The sequence below is a fragment of the Rhinolophus ferrumequinum genome, chromosome 21 (genome assembly GCF_004115265.2).
Source record: "Rhinolophus ferrumequinum isolate MPI-CBG mRhiFer1 chromosome 21, mRhiFer1_v1.p, whole genome shotgun sequence".
Classification (NCBI taxonomy): domain Eukaryota; kingdom Metazoa; phylum Chordata; class Mammalia; order Chiroptera; family Rhinolophidae; genus Rhinolophus; species Rhinolophus ferrumequinum.
The window spans coordinates 25,172,706-25,200,196 of record NC_046304.1 but is presented as its reverse complement, the minus strand read 5'-3'; the positions used below and the strand labels follow the sequence as shown (position 1 = coordinate 25,200,196).

The window sequence follows — 27,491 nt, the reverse complement described above, 5'->3', positions numbered from 1 at the left end:
ATAACCCTCGACTTCTTTCCAACACAATTAGTATTGAGTATTCTAGTTGATGGTACGAATCCAGAAGCCATCCAGCAAAAGGCACATTAATCTTGGTGCAAACAAAACCTCACACTACTACATGGCTTTCTTTGAATCTCTCTTCATGAGTTTCACAATATAACAGATACTTTTGGAAGGATTCTCTCCATGGCATTATCCCCTTGCATATAGGTGATACGAGAGGTATCCCAATACAATTGTCCTAAGATGTGTAATTGTAACTCACCACTTAACTAAGCAGGCTGAACAACTACATATACATCTTAACAACTTCACTATATTAAAACAAAGCAAAGCACTTTAATTGATACAAGGTGGATAAGACTTCATCATATGAACAAAAAAAAAATAGACAAAACACCTCAGGAACCATTAAATTATTATGAATAACACTTGTACTCAGGGCAAGATAGCTCATATGTCATCATTCTGGAGCATTTTCTTTGATTACAGCCATTGCCACATTGCTAACTTCAATTACATAAACGTGTAAAGGCAATTATACCACTTAACTTATCCTAGCCACGAAATGCTTCTAAATAAAAACACGAAAGTAACACAGATAAAAACGTACAGTCAATCAAATCCATTCTTCCCTTAATGCAGTTACCACACAATGATCCCATCACTATAAAATCAAACTGATCAAATTAGCATCAGAAAGATGGTATATCAAGTTTTATGCACTGCCACTGTAAACATGAAAATATCTTTATTAAAGGCACAATGGATTTAAACAGCAAAAGTGAACGTAATGTCAGCTTTAGCTCCTGAGATGTATATGGAAAAGGAAAAACATTACAGCTAAGGTCAAACATCAGTGGGAAACAGCTAAAAGTGGTAAATCTATCACATTAACTACCGCAGTCTTTTTAATACAATCCAGCATAACCTACAAACAGCCCTGTACTCCAACTGAACTATTTATCAGAGACAAAAATGTCTTCTTGACAAAAACAGATTCGCATTAATAAAAGAAAGGAGGACAGTATTATACTGAAGAAATTTTGTTGCTTAAAAATATTTATAATTCTTTCAAAATGCACACAGCAACTTACCATTTATTGAATATCATTTTATTTCCTGCCTTATAATAGAATTTTTAAATCAAGTGAAAATTTTAGAGTGTTATAGGTTATGCTCCCAACAAATAACAGAAAAGATAAAATTTCAAGTTGAAACTTTTTAACTATTTTTAAATTCTTTAAAACCTAGTATTTCTATGATTCTTATTTTCTAATAAACAACTTTACTCGTTTCAAGTGTTAACAATGCATTTATCACAGAAAAATTAACTTTTCCCATTCCACAATCTAGAGTCCATTTCCATATTCTAAATCTGAGTATTCCATTTTAAAATTATAACAAGTTACTAAAGAACTGGGTGAGGGGAGGGCCACCCCGCAGGCCACAATTGGAAACATAAGACCTACTGCTGTGCTTTTTATATAATTCACTTAAATTTCTCTTTTTACATGTTCCTATACATAAATATAATAAAAAAAATGAGTTACATCTCTATTTCATCAAAGATAATAAGAGATATCATTTCCCATTTTCAAATGACCACAAATCTGTCTGTCAACAAAGGCTAAATGTTTAACAGACTTACTTATACTCACCAAACTAGACAATGTTGAGGAGGGTTGTTAATACTCAGTAAATGTGGGTGGCCTTGGAGGTGAATTAATTAAGAATCAAAGGACAAAAGAAAATATTTTTACTTTAACAATCATAAAACACTAAAAGATTTATATATTTAATTCCAATTTAAAAAGAGAACATTTGTATGTGTCTATCAACTTGAGCTAATTAACACAACTTAAAAAAAAAAAGTCACTACACTCAACTGAAAAGTTTGCTAGCACTTCATTAAAAACTTTTAAACAAGAATACAAGCCTGTAACATATTTGGTTAACCACAAAGTTAAGATGGGAGAGGTCGAGAATTATTATTATTCTGATTTCAAATAAAATACAACAGCCAAATTCAATAACCAAAAATTTCAAAGATTTTATTGTCTGTTAATTGCAGTAGACTCTACTTTATTTTTTAAATGCCACTGGATCTTGCTTTAGGAATTACTACATGAGTAGCGGCCAAATGTAATCTTTCACCAAGATGCAGAACCATATAGACTGGAAGCAAATTTTCTCAAAAACAAATCAGTACTTTAAAGGCTCATATGGTTTCTAAACATTATGTTCTGAAAACAGAATTAAATATAAATTCTATGTACGATTAAAATAATTTCTGTTTCACAAATGTTGCTCCACTCTTATTCTAGTAATCAACGTTAGATTATATTTTTATAGCTGTGATCACAAACTATTACCTTCCTTACAGAAATGTATTAAAATTCAAGACTATGATAACAAAAGAAAATAATGTTTATGAGTGCATGAGGAAGAAACACAACCAAAATGGTTTCTTACTAACAAAACTTAAGTGCAAGCGTAAGGTATTTTTCCATGTTTATAATCAATTCTCCTAAATTTTTCTAAACGTAAATTTTTAAAAGATCTGTTTTATCTGAAGATATAGGATTTTATAATTAGCTATTTTATTACCATGTATATATTCTAATACATACTTTGAGATTTTGTGTATTTTTTTATATTTACAAAGAAATATCTCTAATAAAATTTTACATTATTCACATTACTGTCACTTGTAACCATCATAGTTAAGTTTTTAATTCCTCAAATATGTAAGGTCTTGTTGATTACTTCTATAAGCAAGCCTCTATCCTAAAAACAAATTATTAATCCTCTGATTTAAGTTCTAACAAATACCATTTAAAGAAAAGAAAACAGTATTATGAACAGAACAGTATAAAGAGATGTACAGTTATTTATTTATGAAACATGTCCTAATGAAGAGATAACACAAGAATTCCTTAAACCTCCATTTGACTATCAGGTATGATACATTAGTAAAATTTGAAATAACAGGTTTCAACATGTTACTCATCATTTTCTGGGGGGGGGGGAATGTTCTAACCTGAAATAACTACAATTTCTAGAATTCCAAATTAACAATCTCCAGGTCCAAGTACATTTTGGCTGATTTTGATCCCCAAATGCATTCTCAGTCAGCCCATCCTCTGCAGAAAATGGACATCGCATGCCTTGGAAGTTCTTACCTGGCCCTCTCCAACTGTCTCAGTGTCAATTACTGTGATGATTCCTGGGACCAAAGGACTCCGCCTTGAATTACTATGGATGGCAACGTCATCTTCTGTCACACCTGAAGGTAGTGTGCCTGTCAGCTGAGTCACCACTTTTCCAACCATTGTCAGGCCAGTTTTCAATGTCTATACAGTGAAAGGTAAAATGTATGACTTCACATCAGTATTTGGATTCTAAATAGAAATAGGCATTTTGTTAATTCTTCTAACCATTAAATTCTTTATTCTCTTATAAGCATATATGTAGCAGTGAACTACCACAGAAATTCACTCTGACTTTTCATATGATCTTAAATTCTAGTTAGAAAATCAGTATTACTTTGAGTGAATGGTATCAGTCAGCATGGTGAGAATAATACCATAGGTAAATAACTCACGAGCTTTGTTTCACATTCAATACAACCAGATTTTTATAAAAATTATTTTTTTCTCCTCTCCTTAATGCATATAACAAAATACATGACATAGTAAGAAGTAGAAACTATGTGATGTTCTATTTTTTGAAATATTATAAAACTAAATTAAAATCTATTTTTTAGCATGAAAAAACTATGACACTGGTAGAATCCCCGTGTAAAAAAAAAAAAACCCATGCTTCCAAAGATAATCTATAATATGTTATATAATATTGTACATCAACTTTTGGCATACAGTCTCCATCCAACATACTAATTACTAGATGACTGAAATATCACATAAAATTAGCTTAGAAGGTTCTTTTTACCTCTGGAAACAGAAAACAATTCAATGTAGTAATGCTTCTAATATACAACTTCAATTAAAGACAACTTAAGATATTTTATAATTACATTTCACTTGCATTTCATTCAAAGAAAACAGATAAAAGTTACTCGTGTGTGAGTATTTTTATGGAATCTCATTATCTCATTGTTCTCATATACATTAACAAGCAATAATGTTAAGGTGATGTTTTGTTTTCTCTGAAAGGGAAGAAAGCTAAAGCAAAAAGAAAATTATATGATGCATACACATTGAAAAAAGATCCAGTCATCAGAGCCAAAATTAAGTAGTCTAGATTGCATGGACATTACCTAAAATTATATATCATAGACATACATTCAGAAAATTTTTTTTTCCAATTCTCATATTGTGAGAAAAGGTTTTTATTAAAATACTTCAAATTAATTTTTAGTAAGGTGACTCTTAAAAATAATTATGGGAAAATAAATGTGATTTTAAAAACAATTAGATTGGAATTTTAAAAAGGAAACGTGTTTTCCAAAGAAGTTTTCCCTTAAAACACTGTATAACTAACACTAGTAACATATGCATTATTTTACTGTACCTATATTTTATGGAACCTTTACCATGAACTTGCAATGGGTTAAGGCTCTCAACATAAACGATCTCTATAGATTTCCTCAAACATCTCAGGTTTACTGAAGACAAAATTCAGGCTATAGAAGTTAAGTAAAACAGCAGCTCATACAACTAGCCAATGACAAAGCCAGAGTTCAAAACTAGGACTGTCTATCTCCAAAGCCTGCTTTTAACTGCCATCCAGTATAGCCTTGTAATCTATTCCTGTTACTACTAGTGATCTCACACTTTATGAATTCAGAACACAGATGAATACTCTGGGCAGTGGGGAGAGGATGAAGACCATAATAGTGTATCTTAATAAATACTTAAATAAATGACCAGCAAAGCCATTTGCTAAATTCAAGCAAAGATATAACTTACAGCTGACTGAAACCAGGGAAAAGCCACAAATCAATTGTAACCGTTTTGTTTAGTGCTAAAAACTCAAACTGCAGTGATTATAAAACACAGCAGCGTTCCTCAATTAGCAGCCAAACATTTGTTTCAATAATTCACAAGAAATGACTTACACAAAGTCTGTTAGAGTGTTGTCAAGAAAGCCTCTTGAAGGACCAACAAAATCAGGCGCCACAGTGTATTGATGTCAAACGCTGGCCAGGAAGTCTTATTAACCTCTGAGATGCCTCAGCTGATGTACTTACTCCATTACTGCTAATGGAGATGCCCCCACTTAAACGGAGCTACCCCTTTATCAAAGGAATGACTTTCAGGTTTCGAGTCTTAGCTTGTATTAATATATCCTCCCCATTTGCCCTTGAGCCTATTTCATGCTCTTATAACAATGAATAGGAATAAACGAAAATAACTGGAGCACACAGAAAATGGCAAGTAATGTACCAAAGCAAACCACAGGATAAAGGGAAAAGTTAATATAAGAGAACTAGGAAAGAAAGCTCCAAAAGATGGGGGAAGGGGGACAGTGTAGTATATTTCATAGTGAAAGGATCATATTACATGAAGAGCTATTGATATTTCTCATTAAAAAAACAACTAATGACTACCAGTGGGGTCATCTTATTAGTGCACAAAAACCTAAACCCAAAATTGTATAGTCATCAAATCTATCCTTTGTACAGTAAGTGACAAGACAGTACTATCATAGCTCACTAACTTTCAACTCAAGGTCTAATGCAGGAGGTGAGAAGGGATGCTAGGAGCTTTCTACATTAGTAAAGACGTTTGCTTCTAGGAGAAATTTGTTTCCATGTCACATCAATGAGCACTAGTGTCCAGAAGTAATACATAATGTTATGTAATAATTTTCACATACCACATTAAGATACCTAAATCACCTCACCGTGTAATTAGCCTTTTCACTACATTTTAGTAAAAACGATATGTGCATAACTGGTGATTTCCTCAAATACATACAAAATACATGGAGGCTAAGCAAAAGTTAGGAATAAAAAACAAATTCCATTTTGGCCAAATGGAGATGTTAACTTAGGTGGAGTGTCTGCACAATCTGAGGTATCTACATTTAAAAGCTCATCATATACCCGACTAATCTTCAAGAGTATTCACAGAACTAAACCGTGTCTGTAAGAAAACTGAACATAAATTTATAACAAATGTGTGAGATAATCCACTATGATGGAAAATTCCAGTCAGCATGGTACTTACTTATTCTGTTCGGTTACAGACAGATTTGCCAAAGGGTCACTAGTCGTCTTTAACCTTTCTCAGGCCGTATCAGTTGTCCTCCCTATCCATTAGTGCTAATGCTGCTGCCCTCACAAAAGCTGTTAGTTGTCATTAAGAAGTTATCAGATAGCAAGAGAAAACAGAGGCATTTTTATTAAATCAATTTACCACACTGGGGTTAAAACACATTAAAAGGAAAAATCAAATAGGACAGTTATAGGGTAACTAGAAAATATGGACCAAGATTTTATAAATGTATCAAAATAATCCAATTTGAACAAATTCAATATTAAATTTTTTCCTTTATCACCATCACAGAGAATTCATCACTATTATATTCTTTATAAGGAAAGACAATAAATTTTGAATCTAAAAGTATAAAGATTAATTTTAAGGTCTATTTGAAAACCTAGAAATTGTAAAAAAAAAAAAAAAAAAAAAAGATCATTGGCTCTAAGGAGATCCAAGTACATATACAATCAATACGTCTATACTTAACAATTGTATGGTGAGATCAAAAAAGTAAAAAAATTGAAAAATTAATCCTTCAGTATAACAAAGTGGTTAAGTAACCTCTATGAAACCATAAGAAGCTGTCATCAGAGAGAGAAAAATATCAATACTTACTCTTTCTGAGAAAGTGATTTAACAATGAAATGTGAACTTATTTTAAGATTAGTATTTTCTTAAGGAGCACACACTACATGGTTTTTAAAATATCTTCCATGTTCTATCTCAAAAAATATATTACCTAGAAGTGATAAAAATGGTTAAGAAATAACAAGAAATTTTATTTTCTATTTTCAATGACAGTCTAGATAAATCAGATCAATCCTCACAATGAAAACAAGTAGGAAAATGGGGGAGAACTTTTTGAAAAAGCTCTGTTTGAAGTTATTGAATATTTAACAAGATAGTGAAGAGTTACTAGGTCTAAATCTAAGAGAACAAAGAAATCCAGTCATGTGAGCAGGGTATTAGGCCTAGACGCACTTGATGATTCTAGAGGGCGTTGATAAGAGACTGAGCTGTGTTTCTGACAGACTTGTGGAGCTAGTTGGTCATATTCAAAGGAGCCAACCTGGTGACCTTCCCTCCATGCTTTGGGTTAGAACATAAAGGGATATACACTATACAGTACAAGTTAAGACTGAACGTGTAATAATCAGGCTCTCAGAGCTATTTCAGGTGAGTTTTGTTTAAATAATTTAAGTAATCTCAATCCCTGAAATTTTGATGAAGATAATCCAAGACTTGATAGTGCTATAGAACTCTGGTATCATCTCAAACTCAAAACTGTTTCTAAAGATTTTTGAAATAAATTCTGGCATACAAGGAGTCAAGACGTCATAAATGAGGACCAGCAGAAACAAATAACAAAAACACACCCAAAAGGGAGCCAGATATTGGAGTTAAAAGAAACATCTTTAAGGAGACCATTTTTACTGTATTTAAACAGTCTGGTAATTTGAGAGAACTGGAATTCTAGAGAACCAGAACTAGTTTAGTAACTATCACTATTTACTAAAAGACTCTATCAATACATATATGTTCGATTTTATCACTCCTTTTGTGCATATATTGAGATAATCTTTTTTTCCCTTTGTTCTGTTAATGTGGCAAATTACACTCATCGATTTTCAGTAATAAACCAGCCTTATATTGGGGAATTATCCCAACTGGATTGTGACACATTATCCTTACTATATATTGTTTTCTTTTCTCTGCTAGTTTTTATTTAGAACTTTTCATATCTATGTTCTTAAGACAGGATTATAGTTTGTTTTTCATAATGCTTTTATAAAGTTTCAATACAAGGCAATCTTGCATCATAACACAAATTAGGCATAATCTGACTCTTTTTCATTCTATGGAAGAATCTTTGCAACATTGCCATTGCTTACTGTTAAATGTTAAATTTCTCTGGAGAGGATTTCTAGGTCTGAAGATATTTTAGGGAGATTAGAATTTCTTAGTAAACTTCTATACCCCATTATACAGCAAAGTACAGGAAATATAAGTGTTCATAATGATTAATTTTCACAAATGAACACACTAATATAATAGGAGTATAATCCATAATGTAACAGTAACAAAAACAAAAGAATATATTTATAATTGTACTGCTTGATGAGAGAAGTAGATTTGATGTATTGACCATGTAAAACTGAAACTGCTTTATACCTTACAAGGCTAATTTACCCACAAAGTTTCTAATATCCAATAACTTACTAAGAGAAATTATCATTGTGTGTGTGGGGGGGGAGGAGTCATCCCAACTTTCTAATCTTTCCTATATAAAATATCCAAGTGAGATTAAGGATCATTCTATTTCTGGTAGGATTTTAGGAAAATAATTTGTCAGCATTTTTAAATAAAGCTCATGCTCTCTAACTCAGGAGTCTGTAAGAGTACAAATAAATATAAGAAAAACGTTTTCAAAAATATTTCATCACATTTAAGTACAACTTAAAAGAACATGTTCAATCTATGATTGGATTGAATGTGTTAAAACTATCAAGAAATGGGTGACTTTTATGTCCATGGTTATGTTTTCACTTCATTTTGCAAATTTACAAACAAGAACATGAATAATCATTACAATCAGGCAAAAGCAATTTAAAAAAAATTAAACATTAACCACTTTGTTCAAGAGCTAAAGGCAGAATTCTATCCATTGGCAGAGCTAACAATGAATTTCAATTAACACCAATTTCATTGGTGACCAATAGTCTATTTGAAATTGACTGGATCAAGGTGTTGTCAAAACGTAATTTCTTAAGCGTCTAAATGTGGAAGACATGAGTATATTCCTTGCAGTCTGAAATATTGGGAGTATAAAAAGTAGGGAGTTTGGACTTGTTCTTTTCAAAGCATATTTAGTCTAGCCTCATTCCAGCATGTCCACTTTTTCAGCTAATAGTTAAACGGCTAAACAGTTACCGAACAAAGCAGGTCACTTTCCTTTTATGCAACACAAAAACACATAATTAGAGCAAAAGAGGAGCTGAAAAGTTGTCCTCCATCACATAACTGAAAATTAGTCAAAATGATAATACAATGAGCTATCCAGATCCAAGTGTATGACACAGATAAGGCTAAAAAAAAAAATCTAATACTTGAGCAGTAGATCTCATTGGTCTATTTTGTGCATCTATTATAAACTAACTGAATAACACTGATGCTGCCTAATTACTCTGTCTCAGATTTCTCTTCACTGAAGTAACCATCGTAATTTTTGCATACACACGGAGAAGTAAACAATTTTTATAAAGATTCTCAAGTCTAAAATATATAGTGCTGTAAGCATAAAGACATTCAGTATTTACCTTCTGAGTGAAAAGTATGTAATGCTTCTCTCATCAAACCAACGAGCACATTCTAAAGCACACCATTTAAGCATTTGTGATCAATCTTGAAGTATTTTTGTATTTGTTTTACATAAAAACAGTGTGACCTTTGATTCCCTCCCTGTGGTTTACTTTAAACTGTTGTTCTTTTCTGAACAGTTGTGCTTTCTATTATATGCTGTCATTTAGATTCACTATGTCATCCCTATTATTAGAATTGTTTTGTTGTATACTTCAGAATTCAAAAGGATAGTGATTATAAGAATACCTTATAATCAGCATAAAGTTTACAAGCCATCATCAAAATTAACCCTCGCAAACACACAAAAAGAACTCACGTGACAAATGTGCAGGGGGCAGCCCTATGACGTAAGTGAATTTTTTAATGTGCCAGGGGTTTAACTCCCATTTTCCTAAGGAATGATATTCTTTTAATGTCAAAAAGATTCCTAAATGTTCAAAGGTGCAAAGGGACGTCAGTATAGATAGAATAATGAAAATCATACAGAAAGAATCCAGAAGTCACCACTTCAGACATGTAAAGCTTCTTTTGAAAGAATTACTAATTACATAACAGACTTTAGCTAACAGACTTAAATATTTAAAACTGGATAAATAGAAACCCTGTAATCATTACAACAGAAAGTAAAGTATTATTTATGAACCTGAAGAAATTAAATACCTAATCATTTAGCCACCGTGTCTCATGAGTGACAAAATAATTCTGACTGACTTCTTACTTTCATTTGGGAATGAAAAGGAAAGAGGCAATCTCAATTGAATTCGGGAGAAAAACTTGGTAATTATTCCGCATAATCACAACTCCCAGAGACTACTGGATACTCACTTTAGCAGCACTAATGACTGTAGCCGTATAAGACTGAATGTTGTCTCCACAGGCTCCGCCACGGGATTGATGACATCGAATCAACTGGAAAACGAGAGAAAGGAACCAGAAAGTCATTTCTATTAAACTGTTTAATCTACAAGCTATTAGGATAGAGCTTATTCACCACGCATAATGATTATGGTGGGTGGGAATGTTTGCATGAGTGTATTTCATACAAACAGCCAAAAGCCCGCTGAGACACTTACTCTTTTTTATAATCTATTGGTGCCACTCAGGCAATTTCATGCTCAAATATGATTTTTAATTACAAGATGAATGGTCTTTAAGAATTCATAAACACTGAAATGGTTGAATTTGGGATCTGGCAGCCTTCCCCCAAATAAAACTTAAAAACAAAAATCAAGGGAAACATGCCTTCCTAACATTAAATATTTAACGTGCTAGCAAATTGGAGGGTTTGTCCTCTTAAATCCTACATAAAGATTATAAAACAAAACTTTAAAATGACAAAAAATTGCCGTATTTCCATTTTCAACCATGTCAGTGAAAAAGTGGCACCAATTGGGCATAAATCAACTACGACCCATATAGTAGCTATCCACTTCATAAGGCTTACTAGTTTTACCGTGAAAAAGACACGCACTTATTCCTGCCCAACCTACATAAATCAACCTGCCAATTTTCAAAGTGAATGGCTAGTTTGACATCCATGATTCTCTCATGTGCTCAGCAATAAACCGGGATTAAATCCTACACTTCCTAAATTTAGGTTTTAAAAAAAAATTAGCCAGATTTTTACATGTAAATTTTTTTTAAAAACGACTATAGTAGAGTATTAGAACAGTTCCATAGTCTAATATGAATTATAAAAGCCCATAGAATTGAGACAGAATCTACATCTTCCAAAATATAAGAACAAAAAATGCTTTATGTAATTTAAAACCAAGTCAACTGATAAAGATTAACATTAAACCTTTTATTCTAAAATCAAAATTTTCTTCATCACTGATATTTATTAAAAAACAATCGCTCAAAGCAATAATAATATGTTATAATGGAATATCTTTAAAAGTCTGATAGGAGATGCCAAGCTGCCCACTGAGTGGTTGCTTAAGCAGATTTCAAGGTTAGTGGTGAGGAATTTTCCAAATGACAGGTGATCAGCAAATGTGGTTTCACATAGGGGAAAATAGGGAGTTAGAAAACAACCATTTTAGTTAATAAAAAGAATGTGTCTCACTCATTCACTCACTCATTCATTTATTTACAAATACACATTCAGAACAATTATGAAAATTACCCCTCGGGTGCCTCCTACCATATATACAAAGAACATTACCTTGGAAATACCACTATCTTTTCCCCGCTTCAGATAATTAAAATAATCAAGGACAAATATGTGAAAACAAGCAATAAATATGTGAAAATCTTTTCAAAAAAACTGAAACTGAATTCTGTGTCAGAATTTCTACATAAACATAATTGAGACAAATTTTTGTTTAAAGCATAGAATCATTCATTAGAAAATTACATTTATATCTCAGTTCATCAAAATTAAAGATAAATCAGAAATTTCTGTAGTGTGAAACTCTATCAAATGGATTAATTTCCAGGAAATGTAGGTAAGCCAAAAAAGCAAAATACAAAAGAGCGCATACATTATGTTATATTTTGAGAAAGAAAGGGAAATAGAAATATATATAACATATAATGATATACATAAGCATATAAATAAAATATAAAAACAAATGTAAACAATTATATGTCCAATGAAAACTGTAACAGCAACGAAGGATAAATTAATCAAAATAAAGTATAAACACAGTATTTGACTGCACACATTCAGTGTTAGGCAGCGATGGGAGTGGAGAGAATTGCAAAAGAATACTAAACTCTTTATATTTGGTTGGACTTTTACAGTGGTATTAGCAAGCAATTCTGCAATTACTTCTTGTATTATAGGATTGAACAAAGGATAATGTGTTTATGTCAGTCTCCTATGCAAAACAAGGGACATATAAACAGGAAATGGGGGATGAAACGAAAGAATGTGTACATGTGTATACACAAGTGCACAAGTATACATATATGTATATTTTCCTATTTATGTATAATATATATAGAAGTATATGTGTGGAAACAATACACATATGTTTCCAAACTTTGGCCACTAAAAGGGTCTAGAAGCAAAAAGACTCCAGCAACAATGAGCACACCTACTAGGCAAAGCTTAGTATTAACACCCTTATCCATTAAAAGGAACCAGGAGGTCAGAAGTAGCAGATTCCAGGGCTGAGGTGGGGCAAGCACAAGATGAACCTGGATACATTCTTATGACAGCAAGTAAGGAAATCGTTTTTAAAAATATCCGATGAAGGCATGTCATAATATCACAAGAACCAGCCTAAAGGGGCTCTCTCATTGTTCAACTCTGGGAGAATTTGATAAAGACAGAGACAATTAAAAGTTAATGAAAAAATAGGAATCCATGAATTCATACCAAAAATATAGATACAAAAAAATAGGGAAGGGAAATACATGACTTCAACATAATCAAAAGAAAACATCAAAAAATTCAAAGTAAAAATCATTCTGTTTTTTAAAAAGAGTAGTGGGTAGAGAGAGGGAGTTGTATCATCAAAATTTTCGATGTTGTAAAAGACAAACACTGTGTAATAGTCCATACCAAAAGAGTCTAAAGGGACATTCCAACAAAATATAATACCCGATCTTAGACTGGATCTTGCACCATAGGGAAAAAAAAATCTACAAATGACATGATATGGTTAATTCACAAAATTGGAATATGGATGGTAAATTAGATAAAAGTATTTTATCAATATTAAACTGCCTGATAACTTAAATATTAAGGGGTAATGTGATGTATGTAAACTTATTCTGAAATGGCTCAGAGTAAAGGGTACATGGGTGTGCTTTGGGCTATTTGTACTATATTTATTCTTGCAAGTTTTCTGTAAGTTTTCTGAGTTAAAAATACAGTTAAAAAGAGGCATTGAAAAACAAACCCAATCAAGATATATGTCCTCTTGCTTAAAATTTTAGTCAAAGAGCATTTCACTAAAAGAGATTTATTCAAAAAATTAATTAAATTTTGCAATTCGTCACTCAGCCCAAAAGCTAAAAAACAATGAGAAACTGTTATGCAAATACTATGGAAAGACATTTATCTAGAAATATTTCTTCCAAAGGATGGAACAATCAGCTGAATAGCAAAGCCCTTGTGAATGCCACTACACTTTCTGGTCTCTTTATGTAACACAAGATATTATTGACACGTATCTCTACAAAGGCAAGACAATTGGCACACATCCAGCCTATGCATCTATGAAGGGAGTCCTTCCCACATGAAAAAATACGTTACTATTTGCATAACACAATTCTAACTGGGTAATTTTTCACACGTGAGAATACATCTACAAGAGCCAATTACAATTATTACATCTTCTTGGATGTCTCCAGTACTCAAAGAAATGTATTACAGATGTAAACATTAGAAGACACCATTGTCTCCACATTGAATAGTATGCCTCATGTCTCATTTGAAGATATATATATATATATATATATATATATATATTTTTTTTTTTTTTTTTGAGATATACTGGAAAATCAAGAGAAAGAACAGATTGGCATTCTGGCATTCAGTAAAATGTAAAATATCTACCTGTAGCAGACAGAATTTTAGAAAAAGTATCAAGGAATTCTCCAGAAAAATAACTTTCTTCAGTAGTTTCTTGATTTTATGAATTCCAGACGCTTTTGAATTTACTTGCTCTGTGGTTTCATTAAATACTTACTGTACTTGCCGTATCCAGACTTATGTTAAAAACTCTTCAATAAATATTTTAAGAAACAAGCAAAAGTGAAACAAAAAATAATAATCTTCTTTGAAGGCTACCATTTTTTTAGATTTAATTCTATATTCACATGCAGGGCACTAAATAGCATAAAAGGGATTTCACTTTTTCTTTCCGAAAATTCAAATTTGCCTTTTGTTTTGAATTGGACAAAAACAAAACTTTCAGTGTATAAATAGAATGTCTTCATTTACTATGATAACCATAATACATAAGTGAAATTGATAAACAATGGGAAAATTCAATAAAATGTGAGCATCCGTGATTTAATTATTAAGACAAATGTCTGAACCCTTGTTTAGATTTAGTCGTAAACAAAGTTACAGTAAATTTAATTATTCTATGCCTCAGATTCCCAACCTACCAATAAAGGCAGAAGTCATTCCCGCCTCCTAATGTCCAGCTCCACAGAAATACCTTTGATAATATCAATGCTGAGCTTTAAGATTAATGGAGTAAAGTTCTCTATATGAAACTAAGCGTAGAAAATTAGGGTTGAGTCCAAATACTGATCTTAAGCAAGAAGGAAGACAGGACAATTATTGGGCATCCAACCAAAACCAAAACCAAACCAAAGAAAACAAACTAGTAAGTTAAACATTCGCTATTGGTTGGTAATCACTTTGGGAGAATTCTTCAACATTTGCTCCATTACCAATGATCCAAACATGGGCCATGCCTTACCTTGTTTTCTGCGTAAGCCAGCCAGCGGCTCCCAAGAGCAACAGGGTTCATGTTGGGCCCTGGACAAGGATAGCAGCCTGAAACATGTCAAATGGCAATATTGAGAAATGTCTTCATAAATTTTCTATTGGTGCATCATATTCTGATGCCATAAAAATGGAACAATCAAATGCTTTTGTGTTTTTCAAGTGTCACATAAAATTCCCATAATACTAGTCATTTTTTTAATAGCTAAGTGAGGTTCTTTCTTTCCTCCTCTACAGTTTCCTTTCGGTTTTGACTGTGTTCCAATTAAGAAACAAATCTGGGAAAAACTGGTAATCACTTTTAGCAAAAATTGGGCATTTTATACAGTTATTCATAGAACAAGAGAGAGAAGCTAAGGGGAAACATTTAAAGTTCGTAAGTCTACAACTTCGTAAGTCAAGCAACAATGTTTGGAGAGGAAAGAGGAAGGATACAGTTGGTTCAGGAATTTAAGGGCAAAAGATAAGGAAGATATGCACATAAAAGGAAATGACAGTACCATGGTGGTAGAGGGGGAAAAAAAAAGAGAGAACAAGTACTTAAATATGGGGCCAAAGAGAAGTAATCCACAAAGGGTGCCTCTGTGGAAAAATGTTGGGGAACTATTTACATATTCCTACATTAAGCACTCAATTACATTCTTCTTGTCTTCATCCCAGCCAGTAACAAACTAGTAGAAAGGATTATTTTACGGCTTTCTCCTGTCAACACAAATAAATCACGTATTCTGACAGTGACCACCATCCATACATGGAAACACCAATGCCATCTTCCTGTATTCTACTAACCAAGACACACACAATTTAGTCACGTAAGTGATGTGTGTCATCCTGGAGGCTCTCATCTCCCTTCCTGGCTATGCCAGTAAGATCTCTGAGGCTAACGATCTCATCTGTCAACTATACAAAAAATACTTCACTGTCTCACAAAACCGCTTTAAAAGGACTAGTCTAAAGAGACTGCAGTATCAAAGAACACAAAAAGCCTAACCTAAAGAACTCCTGGTTTATCATTCCACAAATACCAGGTTAATATTTTCACAAATGTTTTTCTCTAAAAATGTACATGAGAGGATCAAACGAAGGTTATCTATTTCAAAGTTTAGGTCTCAATTTGGAATCTAAATGTATACTATCATAAGACAGAAAAGATTTTATAACAATAACCTTTTCTTCCCATGGCAAAAAAAATAGACAAAGTACATGAAACATATGTGCCTAATAGCAAAACCATAGCATTTCTGAAGTGTAAAGTGCACAGCTGACAATACTCTACCCGGCAGAAGTTCCTAATCTGTTACTGATCCCACAAAGAATATCAATGTATGATAGTTTATGCAAAAGCATCCTTATTAATAAGAAAAAAATTACTTTGACATTTACTGGCAAAAATAAAAATAATTCATATGTTCTTATTTTTTGTTAATTTCTATCTTCCTCCCACTTAATTAGAGGGATATGTAAAGTCAAGGATTTGTGCCTTTTTGTTCACTGCTGAATCTCCACTGCCTGGAACACTACCTGAAAAACAGCTTAATAAAGATGTTTGAATAAATTAAACAATGCAGCACCTAAATTAATCAAAGCACATTTATAAGGCATGGGCAAAAAAAGTCATCTACATAAGAAAATTTTTCAAATGTTCAAATAGTGTGCTCAGCTAAAAGCCAGAACTTTCATTTCAAAGCCATTATCAATAGAAATCTTTCTATTGGTTCCCACAGTTCCCTGAATTCAGAGAGTCTTTTGAATTATAGTTTTCACATCACCTCCTTCAACTGCCATCTATTTCGAGTTTTCATTTTTAAAGAAAATAAAGAACTTATAAAGAAGAAAATGACCCTAAGAAAAAGTCCCATCGAATAAAATGTTTCTATGTTTTTGCACGTCATTTAAAAAACTTTTTATTTGAAGGGAGGTGTTTGGGATATTTTGGCGTTTTGGAAAATCGACCACTGGATAACTGGGATATTACTATATCCACTCAATGCTCATTAAGGACACAGAAGATGGACTCATGCACAGTACAAAGGCCCCCTAAAATAGTACAAAGACAATTCTAACAAATAATATGCAATATTTACATAATAGATTCAGTATTACACTCCCATTGAGTAAACTAATTTTATTCATACAAAAATATACTTATGTGTATACATATATTCAACAGATATTTTCAGAGCTGGAAAAATGAGTATAAATACAATCTAAAGGAAAGTTTCTCCCTTTTAAATGTCATGAAAGAAGAACCAAACGAAAAACAGAAATAAATACCTGTGAATTATATAGCTTTACATTAGAGGTAGCTGATCTCCTGAAGTTTAAAGTCAACATAATCTAACTTTCAATCAATTCTGATAACCATTTTGCCTGAGACGATCCTAAAAAGTATATTCTCCTTTCTAAAACAAAGGGACACTAAGGAAAAATGTAGTTAACAATTCTTCATTTTACATTTTGAGTCAATGTTTGTAGAAACTCAGTGGACCTCAAGAATTATAGTGTATTGGAATAAAAGCAAATTGTTTTTCTGCTCTTCAAAAACATTTTACAGCTGGAATCAGCAGAACATCAGCCACTCAGCACTATCCCAACTTTATAAGCATGACTCCTTTAAAGATTAACTGTTGCCTCCAGCTAAACTTTGAAAACAAGTGAAGGAAAAAAACCCTAAACCTCTATAATACTGGGACTAATTCTACCGTGTTTACAATGTTTGTGAACAAAGTAAAAGAGAAGTGATATTTTAAACTCAGATTTCCAAATTTAAATGTTAAGATCCAAGGTAAAATCTAAGACAAGCACATTAAATGAAGATTCTTCCATTACTAAAGTAATTTAAAAGGCACATGAGACTGATACAAGTTTAGATGGCATCCTCCCAGAATCATGGTTCTAATGGGGAGTTGACCTGAATTCATTTTGAAAAACAAAGGATTTTTAACTACTCTCTGTAACACTCTGCCTCGTTTTTTCTTGGTAAGGACAACTCAAAAGATTTCAGACCTTTATGAAAAAAAAACAAAAACAAAAACAAAAACAGATGTCTGCATTTATGGTCAATTGACTTTCAACAAGGGATCTAAGACAGTTTCCATAGTCTTTTCAACAATTGATGATGGGTCAATTGGATATCCCCATGCAAAAGAATTAAACCCTGTCTTCACATTGCATACAAAAATTAACTCAAAATGAATCAAAGACTTAAAGGAAAAAGCTAAAAGCATTAATCTTTTGGAACAAAATATAAATCTTTATAACCTTAGATTAGACAATGCTTTCTTAGATATGACACCAAAAATAACAAGTGATAAATAGATAAATTTGATTTCATCAAAACGAAAAATTTTTGGCCTCAAAGGACACCACCAAGAAAGACAAAAGACAACTCAGAGAATGGGAGTTTTACAAAACTTATACTTGATAACTGATTGTATCTAGAATATAAACAGAACTATTATGACTCAATAAATAGAACTATTAAATTTGACAAAGAACATGTAAGATGGTAAACAAGCTATGGAAAGATGTTCAACATCACTTGCCATCAGGGAAATGCAAATCAAAACTATAATTGGAGACCACTTCATGAGATACCAATTGAATGGCTATAATCAAAGAAACTGTAACAATTATTGACAAGAATGTGCAGAAATTGGAACCCTCATCCTGCTGGTGGGAATGTAAAATGGTACAATCACTCTGCCTGGCAGCTCTTCAAATAGTGAAGGATAGAATTACCATATAACCCAGCAATTAATTTGGCTCCTAGGTACATATCCAAAAGAAATGAAAATACATATCCACACAAATACCTATACACAAGAGAAATGAAAATATTATTTCCCCACAAAAACCTTTCATTCAAGAAAGCATTATTTGTTAATAGCCCCCAAATGGAAACAAATTAAATGTTCATCACTTGTTAAACAGATAAAATGTGGTATTATACATACAATGGAATATTGTTCAGCAAGAAAAAGAAACGAAGAACAGTATTCCATTGTCTGAATATACCACAGTCTATTTATCCAGCCACTCAATGAAGGATATCTTGGTGGCTTCTACATTTTAGCAAGGTGGACAAAACTGCTATAAACACCATGTGCAGGTTTCTCTAACTGGACTTAAGTTTTCAATTCCTTTAGGTAAAGATCAAAGAGTGCAATTGCTGGATGACTATGGTAAAAGTATGTCTAAGTTTCGTAAGAAACCACCAAACTGTCCCTCCAAAGTGGCTGGACCATTTTGCATTCCTACCAGCAATGAATGCAAGTTCCTGCTACTCTACATCTTTGTCAGCATTTGGTGTCGTAGGTGTGTAGTGGTATCTCACTGTTGTTTTCCTTTGAATTTCCCTGTTGACATATGATGTCGAGCATTTTTTCATGTGCTTATTTGCCATCAGAATATCTTCTTTGGTGAGGTGCCTTCTAAGGTGTTTGGCCCATTTTTTAAATGGGTTGTTTTCTTATTGTTGAGTTTTAAGAATCTTTGTTTGGATAACAGTCCTTTCTTAGATGTCTCTTACAAATATTTTCTCGCAGTCTGTGGCTTTTCTTCTCATTGTCTTGGCAATGTCTTTTACAGAGCACAAGTTTTTAATGTTAATGAAGTCCACCTTATCAATTATTTCTTTCATGAATTATGCCTTTGGTGTTGTATCTGAAAAATCATCACCATACCCAAGGTCATCTAGGTTTTCTGCTGTTATCATCTACAAATTTTATACTTTTGTGTACTGCATCAATTTGAGTTCATTTTTGTTAAGGATGCACGGTTTGTATCTAAAATCAGATTTTTGCGCATGAATGTCTACTTGTTCAAGTATCTTTTGTTGAAGAGAATATCTTTGCTCCACTGTACTACCTTTGGTCTTTGTCAAAGATCCACGCATATTTCTGGGCTCTCAATTCTATTCCATTGATCTATCTATTCTTTTGCCAATATCACACTGTCTTGATTGCTATAACAGCCTTATAGTAAATCTTCAAGCCAGGTGGTGACATGGAGGAAACTTGAACACGTATTACTAAATAAAAGAAGCCAATCTGAGAAAGCTACATACTATATAATTCTGACATTATAAGAAATGTAAAACTATGGAGATAATTAAAAGATCAGTGGTTGCTGGAGGAATAAAGAGGGCAGAGATAATGAATGGGCACAAAGGATTTTTAGGGCGATGAAAATACTCTGTATGATATTGCAGTGATGGAGATATGTCAGTATACATTCATTCAAACCTGTAAAATGTATAACAGCAAGAATGAACCCTAATATAAACTATTGACTCTGGGTGATAATGATGTGTCAATGCAGGTTCATCAATTGTAACAAATGTACCACTCTAGTGATACATTGAGAAGGGGTGAGGCTAGGTATGTGTGGGGAGAAAGGTATATGGGAAATCTCTGTACCTTCATTACTAAGGTACCACAATTGCTCAATTTTTGCTGTGAACCTAAAACTACTCTAAAAAATTAAATCTTTAAAACAGAAAATACTGAAAAAAAATTAACTCTACAACATGAATGGACTATGATTATATCTACGTTCAGTGAAAAATACCAGTCACAACAGAACACATACTGTGTGAAATCCAGAAGACTATTAATATGCTCTCCATAAAGACATATAAGCCCAAAAAACATTAAATAACACTTCAAAGATTTATTTGACCATCTTACAACTGATTAATAACCCTCTTCGGGTTCCATTAGCTTTGAATTTAAAACTGATTTATTTTTTCTTTTCATGTTTACGAAACATCATGAATGGAAGAGTACTGCCATTATAAGGCTCAATGGATAGGAATTATGTGCAGAGAATAAGAAAGTCATAATTTAGTTCATTCCACATATATTCATTGAGCGTCTACTATGTATCAGGTACCTGGCCAGACTATGAAACATCATGGCGACCTAGTCCATTGTACACAGATGACAAACCAAAAGAACAGCGATAGATTTTACTTTTAACTTGAACTGAGCTTAGATGTCACATTAACCTGCCAATCCCTTCTTATAAATATTACAAATTTGCTTCTAATCATAAAAAGAAAAGTTCTTTCCAAAATTGAAAATAATTTTGCATTTTAAACATCTTTTAAATTCATTCCTTATATTTCTGAAGAAAACACATACTAACAGTAAGAAAAAACCAATATGGTTACAAGGAATAAATTTTCCTCCTCAAAGTAAAAACAGGCCAAAGGAAAGAGTTACTTACTATATAATCCCTTGGTCTCTCTGGAGATTTCCTATCTACCTTTCAATTTAAGCACATTGGAAATGACTGCTAATGACATTGATCAGTCTTTGTCTTTTGTTTTCTTAAACATACATGGGTTTTGGATTTCCACATCAGACAGCTGCTCACGGCCACCTTTTCTGTACAGCTAAATACAAAGGTGTCTCCTTTCTCATTATATTGGCTGCATTCCCTGTCCAGGTCTCTAATCAGCTCTCTTTACCTGATCCTTCCACCCACTGGCACAAATTCCCATGATGCTTTCTCTGATGGACACAGCTATCTTTACTAATTTTACAGTCCCAATTCAGACATAACTAAGGCACTCACAATTGTATGCGTATTACACAAGAGCTTTTCAAACTATTTTAGAAAGGAAGTGCTTGCATGATCAAAACAATATCTGCATTAGTTGGATATTCTGTCATTCTACATGGGCTTTGGTCCTACTTCTTTAAGAACTAGAAACCAATCAATGGAGAAAAATTAAGTGGCACAGGCAAATGAGCTACCACGAATCTGAGCTTCTCAGTATGCTCACCAGCTCCGGTCCTCCAATCCTTATATCCTGCATCTTTTCAGTTTCCTACACAAAACTGGCTTATATGCACAGGATACCTAAATTCAGAAAAACACATATAATCTATACATGCTTCCTTCCACCTGCCAAAAGTTTCAGTCTCTGTCAAGGAATGGGGTGAGGGGGAACGCAGAGGTTACAGAAAAACATCCTTCTTTCAAGTTAGAAAATAGCTCCATTTGTTCCTTGATTTTAAATATTAGGTCATACTGAATTTTGTTGAAAATGTTGACATAAATCACTGTAAGTGAAGCTGTATTTCAAGGAAGCTAAATTCCTTCATACAAATATTTGCCAAATATCATCAATTTTACCAACCTGGCATCACTTGCATAAATCTGATCTCTAGGGTTTTCAAGTTTCAAATTTTCAAGAGAAATAACAAACTTTTGCTGTTATTGTTGTTGTTTATGCTTTCTCAACTTTTTATGTAAATTATGTTTTTAAATATAATATTCACACAGAAGTACCCAACTCAACAAAGTGTGCATACATATATAAGCAGCACCCAAAACAAAAAACAGAACATTAGAGAATCCAAAAGCCCACTCTCATATCCCCTTTCCATTTCTATTCTCCCAAGGTTACGCACTATCCTGTCTTCTGACAAATATTCTAAACATCTGCCCTCAAAAGACATCACGGGGTTTTAATACATAGTTTATTGCACTTATTCTTATCACTTGTCCCCAGAAACAACAGTTCTTCCTTTATACTACCCTATTTTTCAACATTTTAAGTACCATACATTTCAGATTTAAGGAAACCCACACTAAATATACTTACAGCATCCCCAAACCATGAGTCATTTTACAAACGCAACCCTAAGAGAAGAAATTATAATCCTCATGAATCAGAAATTAGTGAAAATTCACGCCTAGGCCTCAAGCCACTTGACCAGGACTTATTTATAAGCTGCACAGCACTCATGAAGCACCTGACTGCTAAATGAGAAACACTGTGGATGCTTCCAGATCTCTTTTTACTGTCATGGACAAGTCACAGAATACAAGAGACACTAATACTTGTTTCAACCATTCAGTGCGTCCAGCAATGCAGAAAGAAGCATTTAGGACAACATGGCAAAGATGTCCTTAAACGATATTAACTAAAAAAGAAAGAACAGAGGCATTAAGAAAGAGTAATAACAACTCCATCACCTATTCATTTTTATCAAACTTAATTGATATTTTGTGTTTGCTCAAGGCTCATAAAACAGAAGCTCCCATTCCCAAAGGAGGAAAGAATACTCCAGATACTGGGAAGATACTCAAGAGTTGATGACTACAAAGACATTATTTTCAAATGGACTCATACTTCAGAAAAATTCTGGATTTCTTCCAACATGATACCATGTTTCCACGAAAATAACACCTAGCTAGACCATCAGCTCAATGCATCTTTTGGAGCAAAAATTAATATAAGACCAGGTATTATATTATATTATACCCAGTCTTATATTAAGACTGGGTATTATATATTATATTATATTATATTATATTATATTATATATTATATTATATAAGACCCAGTCTTATATTAAAATAAAATCGGCTCTTATATTAATTTTTGCTCCAAAAGACAAAAAGCACGTCTTTATTTTCGAGGAAATATGGTAAGAGAGAAGATTCATTTATATAGAGATACATATATTCATTCCTTTAAATATCCACCAAACACTTACTGTTAATGTCCAGCTCAGACTGTATCACTTTCCTTGGAGATCAGTATTGATCCTATACAAATAATTATCCTCTTCACCTGATAACTTTTGACAGAGTTGCACTACATTTTCAACCATTTTGCTAATTAAACACCTCGAGAAAGGACCGCTCATGCTTTGAAACCAGTTGTGATAAGTGTTTGCATCTTTAGCATATTAAGTCACATTATTACAAGAAGAAAAATTGAAATCAGTAATAGTTTTAAGTTAACTAGAACATAATGGATATATTATACCTTCCATGATGGGCCTTACTTCCTTAATCCAAATCAAGCTGGCTAACCACTCTCAAAGAGACTGTCTAGTGGCAAAGATAGAACAACTAGAAGGAAAATCCATACAATAAGATTAAAAAGTAAGTTTCTTAAAAGAGGCAGATATATGCTATGAAAGTTTTCCAAAAGGGTGTTGGGTAACAAAAGAGGTCTGTAATCAAATAAGTCTGGGAAACATAAAAATGTAGTAAATAAACTTAAACAGATTAAAATGCTAATCACCATTGCCATTCCCCAATAGAAGGCAGCATTTCCAAGGCACACTTGATCAGGACATCCTGATTTCCACAGCATGTTGAAGGGCTAATGTTCTGCAGACAGGCTAAGAATTGCAATGTTTGGGAATTTAGAAGAAGAGTCTGTTTTTAGTTAAGGAGATCAGAAAATATTGTAATACAAGAACTAGTATCTACACTGGGCCGAGGATTAAAACTGTGTGGTGAGAGGGTACTAGAGAAAAGGCCATTTCAGGCAGGAAAACAAAGCAACAAATGCACAAAGAAGGGAGAATAATGAGTGGTTCAAAGTTAATGTAGCATAAGCAGCATAAAAATGAGTTATAGAAATAAGGGTTTAGCAAGGACGTTGGATTTTGATAAAGAAGGTTTTCTTTTGCCACAAACCTTGGGAGTTCGTCGGTAGGAAATGCACAAGATAACTACATATCCCCATTGGCCCAGGACATTTCTAGTTTACACTTGTTGACCAGAGTTAAATCAAGTTTGACATTTGTTCAAATCAAAAGACTTCAGTTTAAATGATAAACTGAATGATCATTTGGTAATACAGAGAACATGATTCTGTAAATTCTTATCATTGAGATTTAGATAATAGACTATGTATAGATTAAATTGTATAATGTCCAGAATATGCTTCAAAATCATTGGGGGAAGAGTATAAATGAAAAAGATTGACAATAAGTAGGTAGCTGTTGAAACTAGACCCTAAGTACATGGTGATTCATTATACTTCTGTCTTTAAATAACTGTATTTCCAAAAATAAAAGCTTTTAAAAGATGACATTCATAGGAAATAAAATATTTCTATTTTATTACTATGGAATTAGTAATTTAATAAGTTTATTAAAATTTTTATATAAAAAAAATTGGCAAAGGACCTCAATAGACTTTTCTCCAAAGATATACACAGATGTCCAACAGACATATGAAAAGATGCTCACCATCACTAACCATCAGGGAAATGCAAATCAAAAGCACAATGAGATATCATCTCACACCTGTCAGAATAGCTATTATCAAAAGCACAACAAACCACAAGTGTTGGCAAAGATGTGGAGAAAAGGGAACCCTCATGCACTGTTGGTGGGATTGCAAATTGGTGCAGCCACTATGGAAACAGTACAGAGGTTCCTGAAAAAATTATAAATGTAACTACCATACAACACATCAATTCCACTCAGGGGTATTTATCCAATGAAAACACTAATTCGAAAAGATATACGTATATACATCCCTATGTTCATTGCAGCATTACAAGGTATGGAAACAACCTAAATATCCAGCAATAGATGACTGGATACAGAAGATGTGATATATATATGTAACTGGGTATTACTTAGCCATAAAAAAGAATGAAATCTTGCCATTTGTGACAACATGGATGAACCTAGAGGCATTAAGCTAAGTGAAATAAATCAGACAGAGAAAGATAAATACTACATGATTTCACTTATAAGCAAAATCTAAAGCAACAAAATAAACACACAAAACAAAACAGAAACAGACTCACAGATACAGAGAACACACTAATAGTTGCCAGAGGAGAATGGAGAGAGGAATGGGTAAAAAAGGTGAAGGGGAATTAGAGGTACAAACTTCCAGTTATAAAATAAATAAGTTACAGGGATGTAATGTACAGCGTAGGGAATACACTCAATAATATTATGGGGGCACCTGGATGGCTCAGTTACAGCGCGAGGTCTTAACAACAGGGTCGCCGGTTCAAGCTCCACGTGGGCCAGTGAGCTGCACCCTCCACAGTGAGATTGTAGACAACAAGTTGCTGCTGAGCTGCCCAAGGAGCAGCCAGATAGCTCAGTTGGTTAGAGCACGAACTCTCTACAACAAGGTTGCAGGTTCAATTCCCGCATGGGATGGTGGGCTGCACCACCCACAACTAGACTGAAAACGGCGACTGGACTTGGAGCTGATCTGCGCCCTCCACAACTAGACTGAAGGACAACGACTTGACTTGGAGCTGATGGGTTCTGGAAAAACACACTGTTCCCCAATATTCACCAATAAAAATTAAAAAAAAAAAAAGGAAAAGAAAGCTTTGCTCTGTTAAGGCTTTCTTTAAAAAATAATAATATCGTAATAACTTTGTACAGTGACAGATGGTTACTACTTATCTTGGTGAACACTTCACAAGATAATATAAATGTTGAATCACTATGTTGCACAACTAAACAAATATAACATTGTATGTCAAGTATACTTAAATAAATACATAAATAAATAATAAAACAATGCTTAATAAATAATAAAACAATGCTTTGATGGGTCAGAGTAGATACAATTTAAATTTCGGTAAATAGCATCAAATTGTTTCCTATAAAAGGTTATATAATTTATACTCTCACCAAGAGTATATGAGAATACCAGCTACCCTAAACCATTCACAGCACAGTGCATCATCAAACATTTGGGTCTCTGCCAAAATAAATTAAAATTTACATATTATTATATTTCAATTTTTAATTAAGGTGAACATCTTTTCATATTTAAAAGACATTTATATTTCCTTTTTTAGTAAATCATTAGTTAATAGCCTTTGCTTATTTTAATTGGGTCATTGAATTTTTTTCCTGTTAATTTTAGAAGCTTTCAAAGTTAATTATTCCTACAATCATCTGTGTTACAATTTTTGTTTTAAATTTTGTCTTTTATTGTGACTATTTATGTTTGTGTCCTGCAGCTACATTTTATTTTTGTGTAGTTCAGGTGATCAACCTTTCTTCTAGTCTCACATAAATTATTTCATATTTTCTTCTGATATTTTATCATTTCATATCCAACACTTACAACTTTGAGCTCTTGAACATTTTAAAAATAATAAAGGCAAGAGTGATCCTCAAAGAGAAGGAGGGAGGGAGCAAAAGATGGAAGAAAAGAGGAAGGAAAAAATAGTTCTATGCTCCTAACCTGATTTTTAAAGTGAAAACAGCTATCAAGAAATATAGACTCTAAGAATAAAATTAAAATGGAGTCGGAAAAGAGATGTCTGACTTTCCAGAAGCCAAAACACACATATCTTTGATTAATGATAAACAGCAGAAGACTATTGATAACAAATTCTCAGGAAAACCTAACATGTGAACCTGGCTGAAATGTTCATACTCTGATTCGCTCCACACCCTTAGCCCACATACCTGAAAGAAATGCTTAGATTCATACATGGTTCCTTAGATAGGTTCTATTTCTTTAGTTGTTTAAATTATAATAATCAGTAATACAAACATAATGCAATATATTAGTATATAAGACCTGTATTAGTGCATAAGACCTGTATAAGAAAAAAACAACATGCTAAAAAAGGCCATGTAATATACAAAGCTTCCCATATAATGTATATATTACAGTTATGAATGAAGATGTTATTAATGAATATATGCTTCCCCAAAACTTTCAAT

At 32.9% G+C, this 27,491-nt stretch overlaps 1 protein-coding gene across 12 annotated transcripts in view; it reads right to left on the bottom strand.

Moving 5' to 3' along the window:
• The window catches only part of BCAS3 (BCAS3 microtubule associated cell migration factor), a 514,510-nt gene that overhangs the window by 367,941 nt on the left and 119,078 nt on the right, over window positions 1–27,491 (bottom strand). For all 12 annotated transcript variants that reach the window (XM_033091257.1, XM_033091254.1, XM_033091253.1 and 9 more), the window contains exons 10-12: window positions 14,984–15,060; window positions 10,419–10,502; window positions 3,189–3,359 (exon numbers count right to left, since the gene is read on the bottom strand). In XM_033091257.1, coding sequence (XP_032947148.1) covers window positions 3,189–3,359; window positions 10,419–10,502; window positions 14,984–15,060 — 332 coding nt within the window. The remainder of the gene's footprint in view (window positions 1–3,188; window positions 3,360–10,418; window positions 10,503–14,983; window positions 15,061–27,491) is intronic.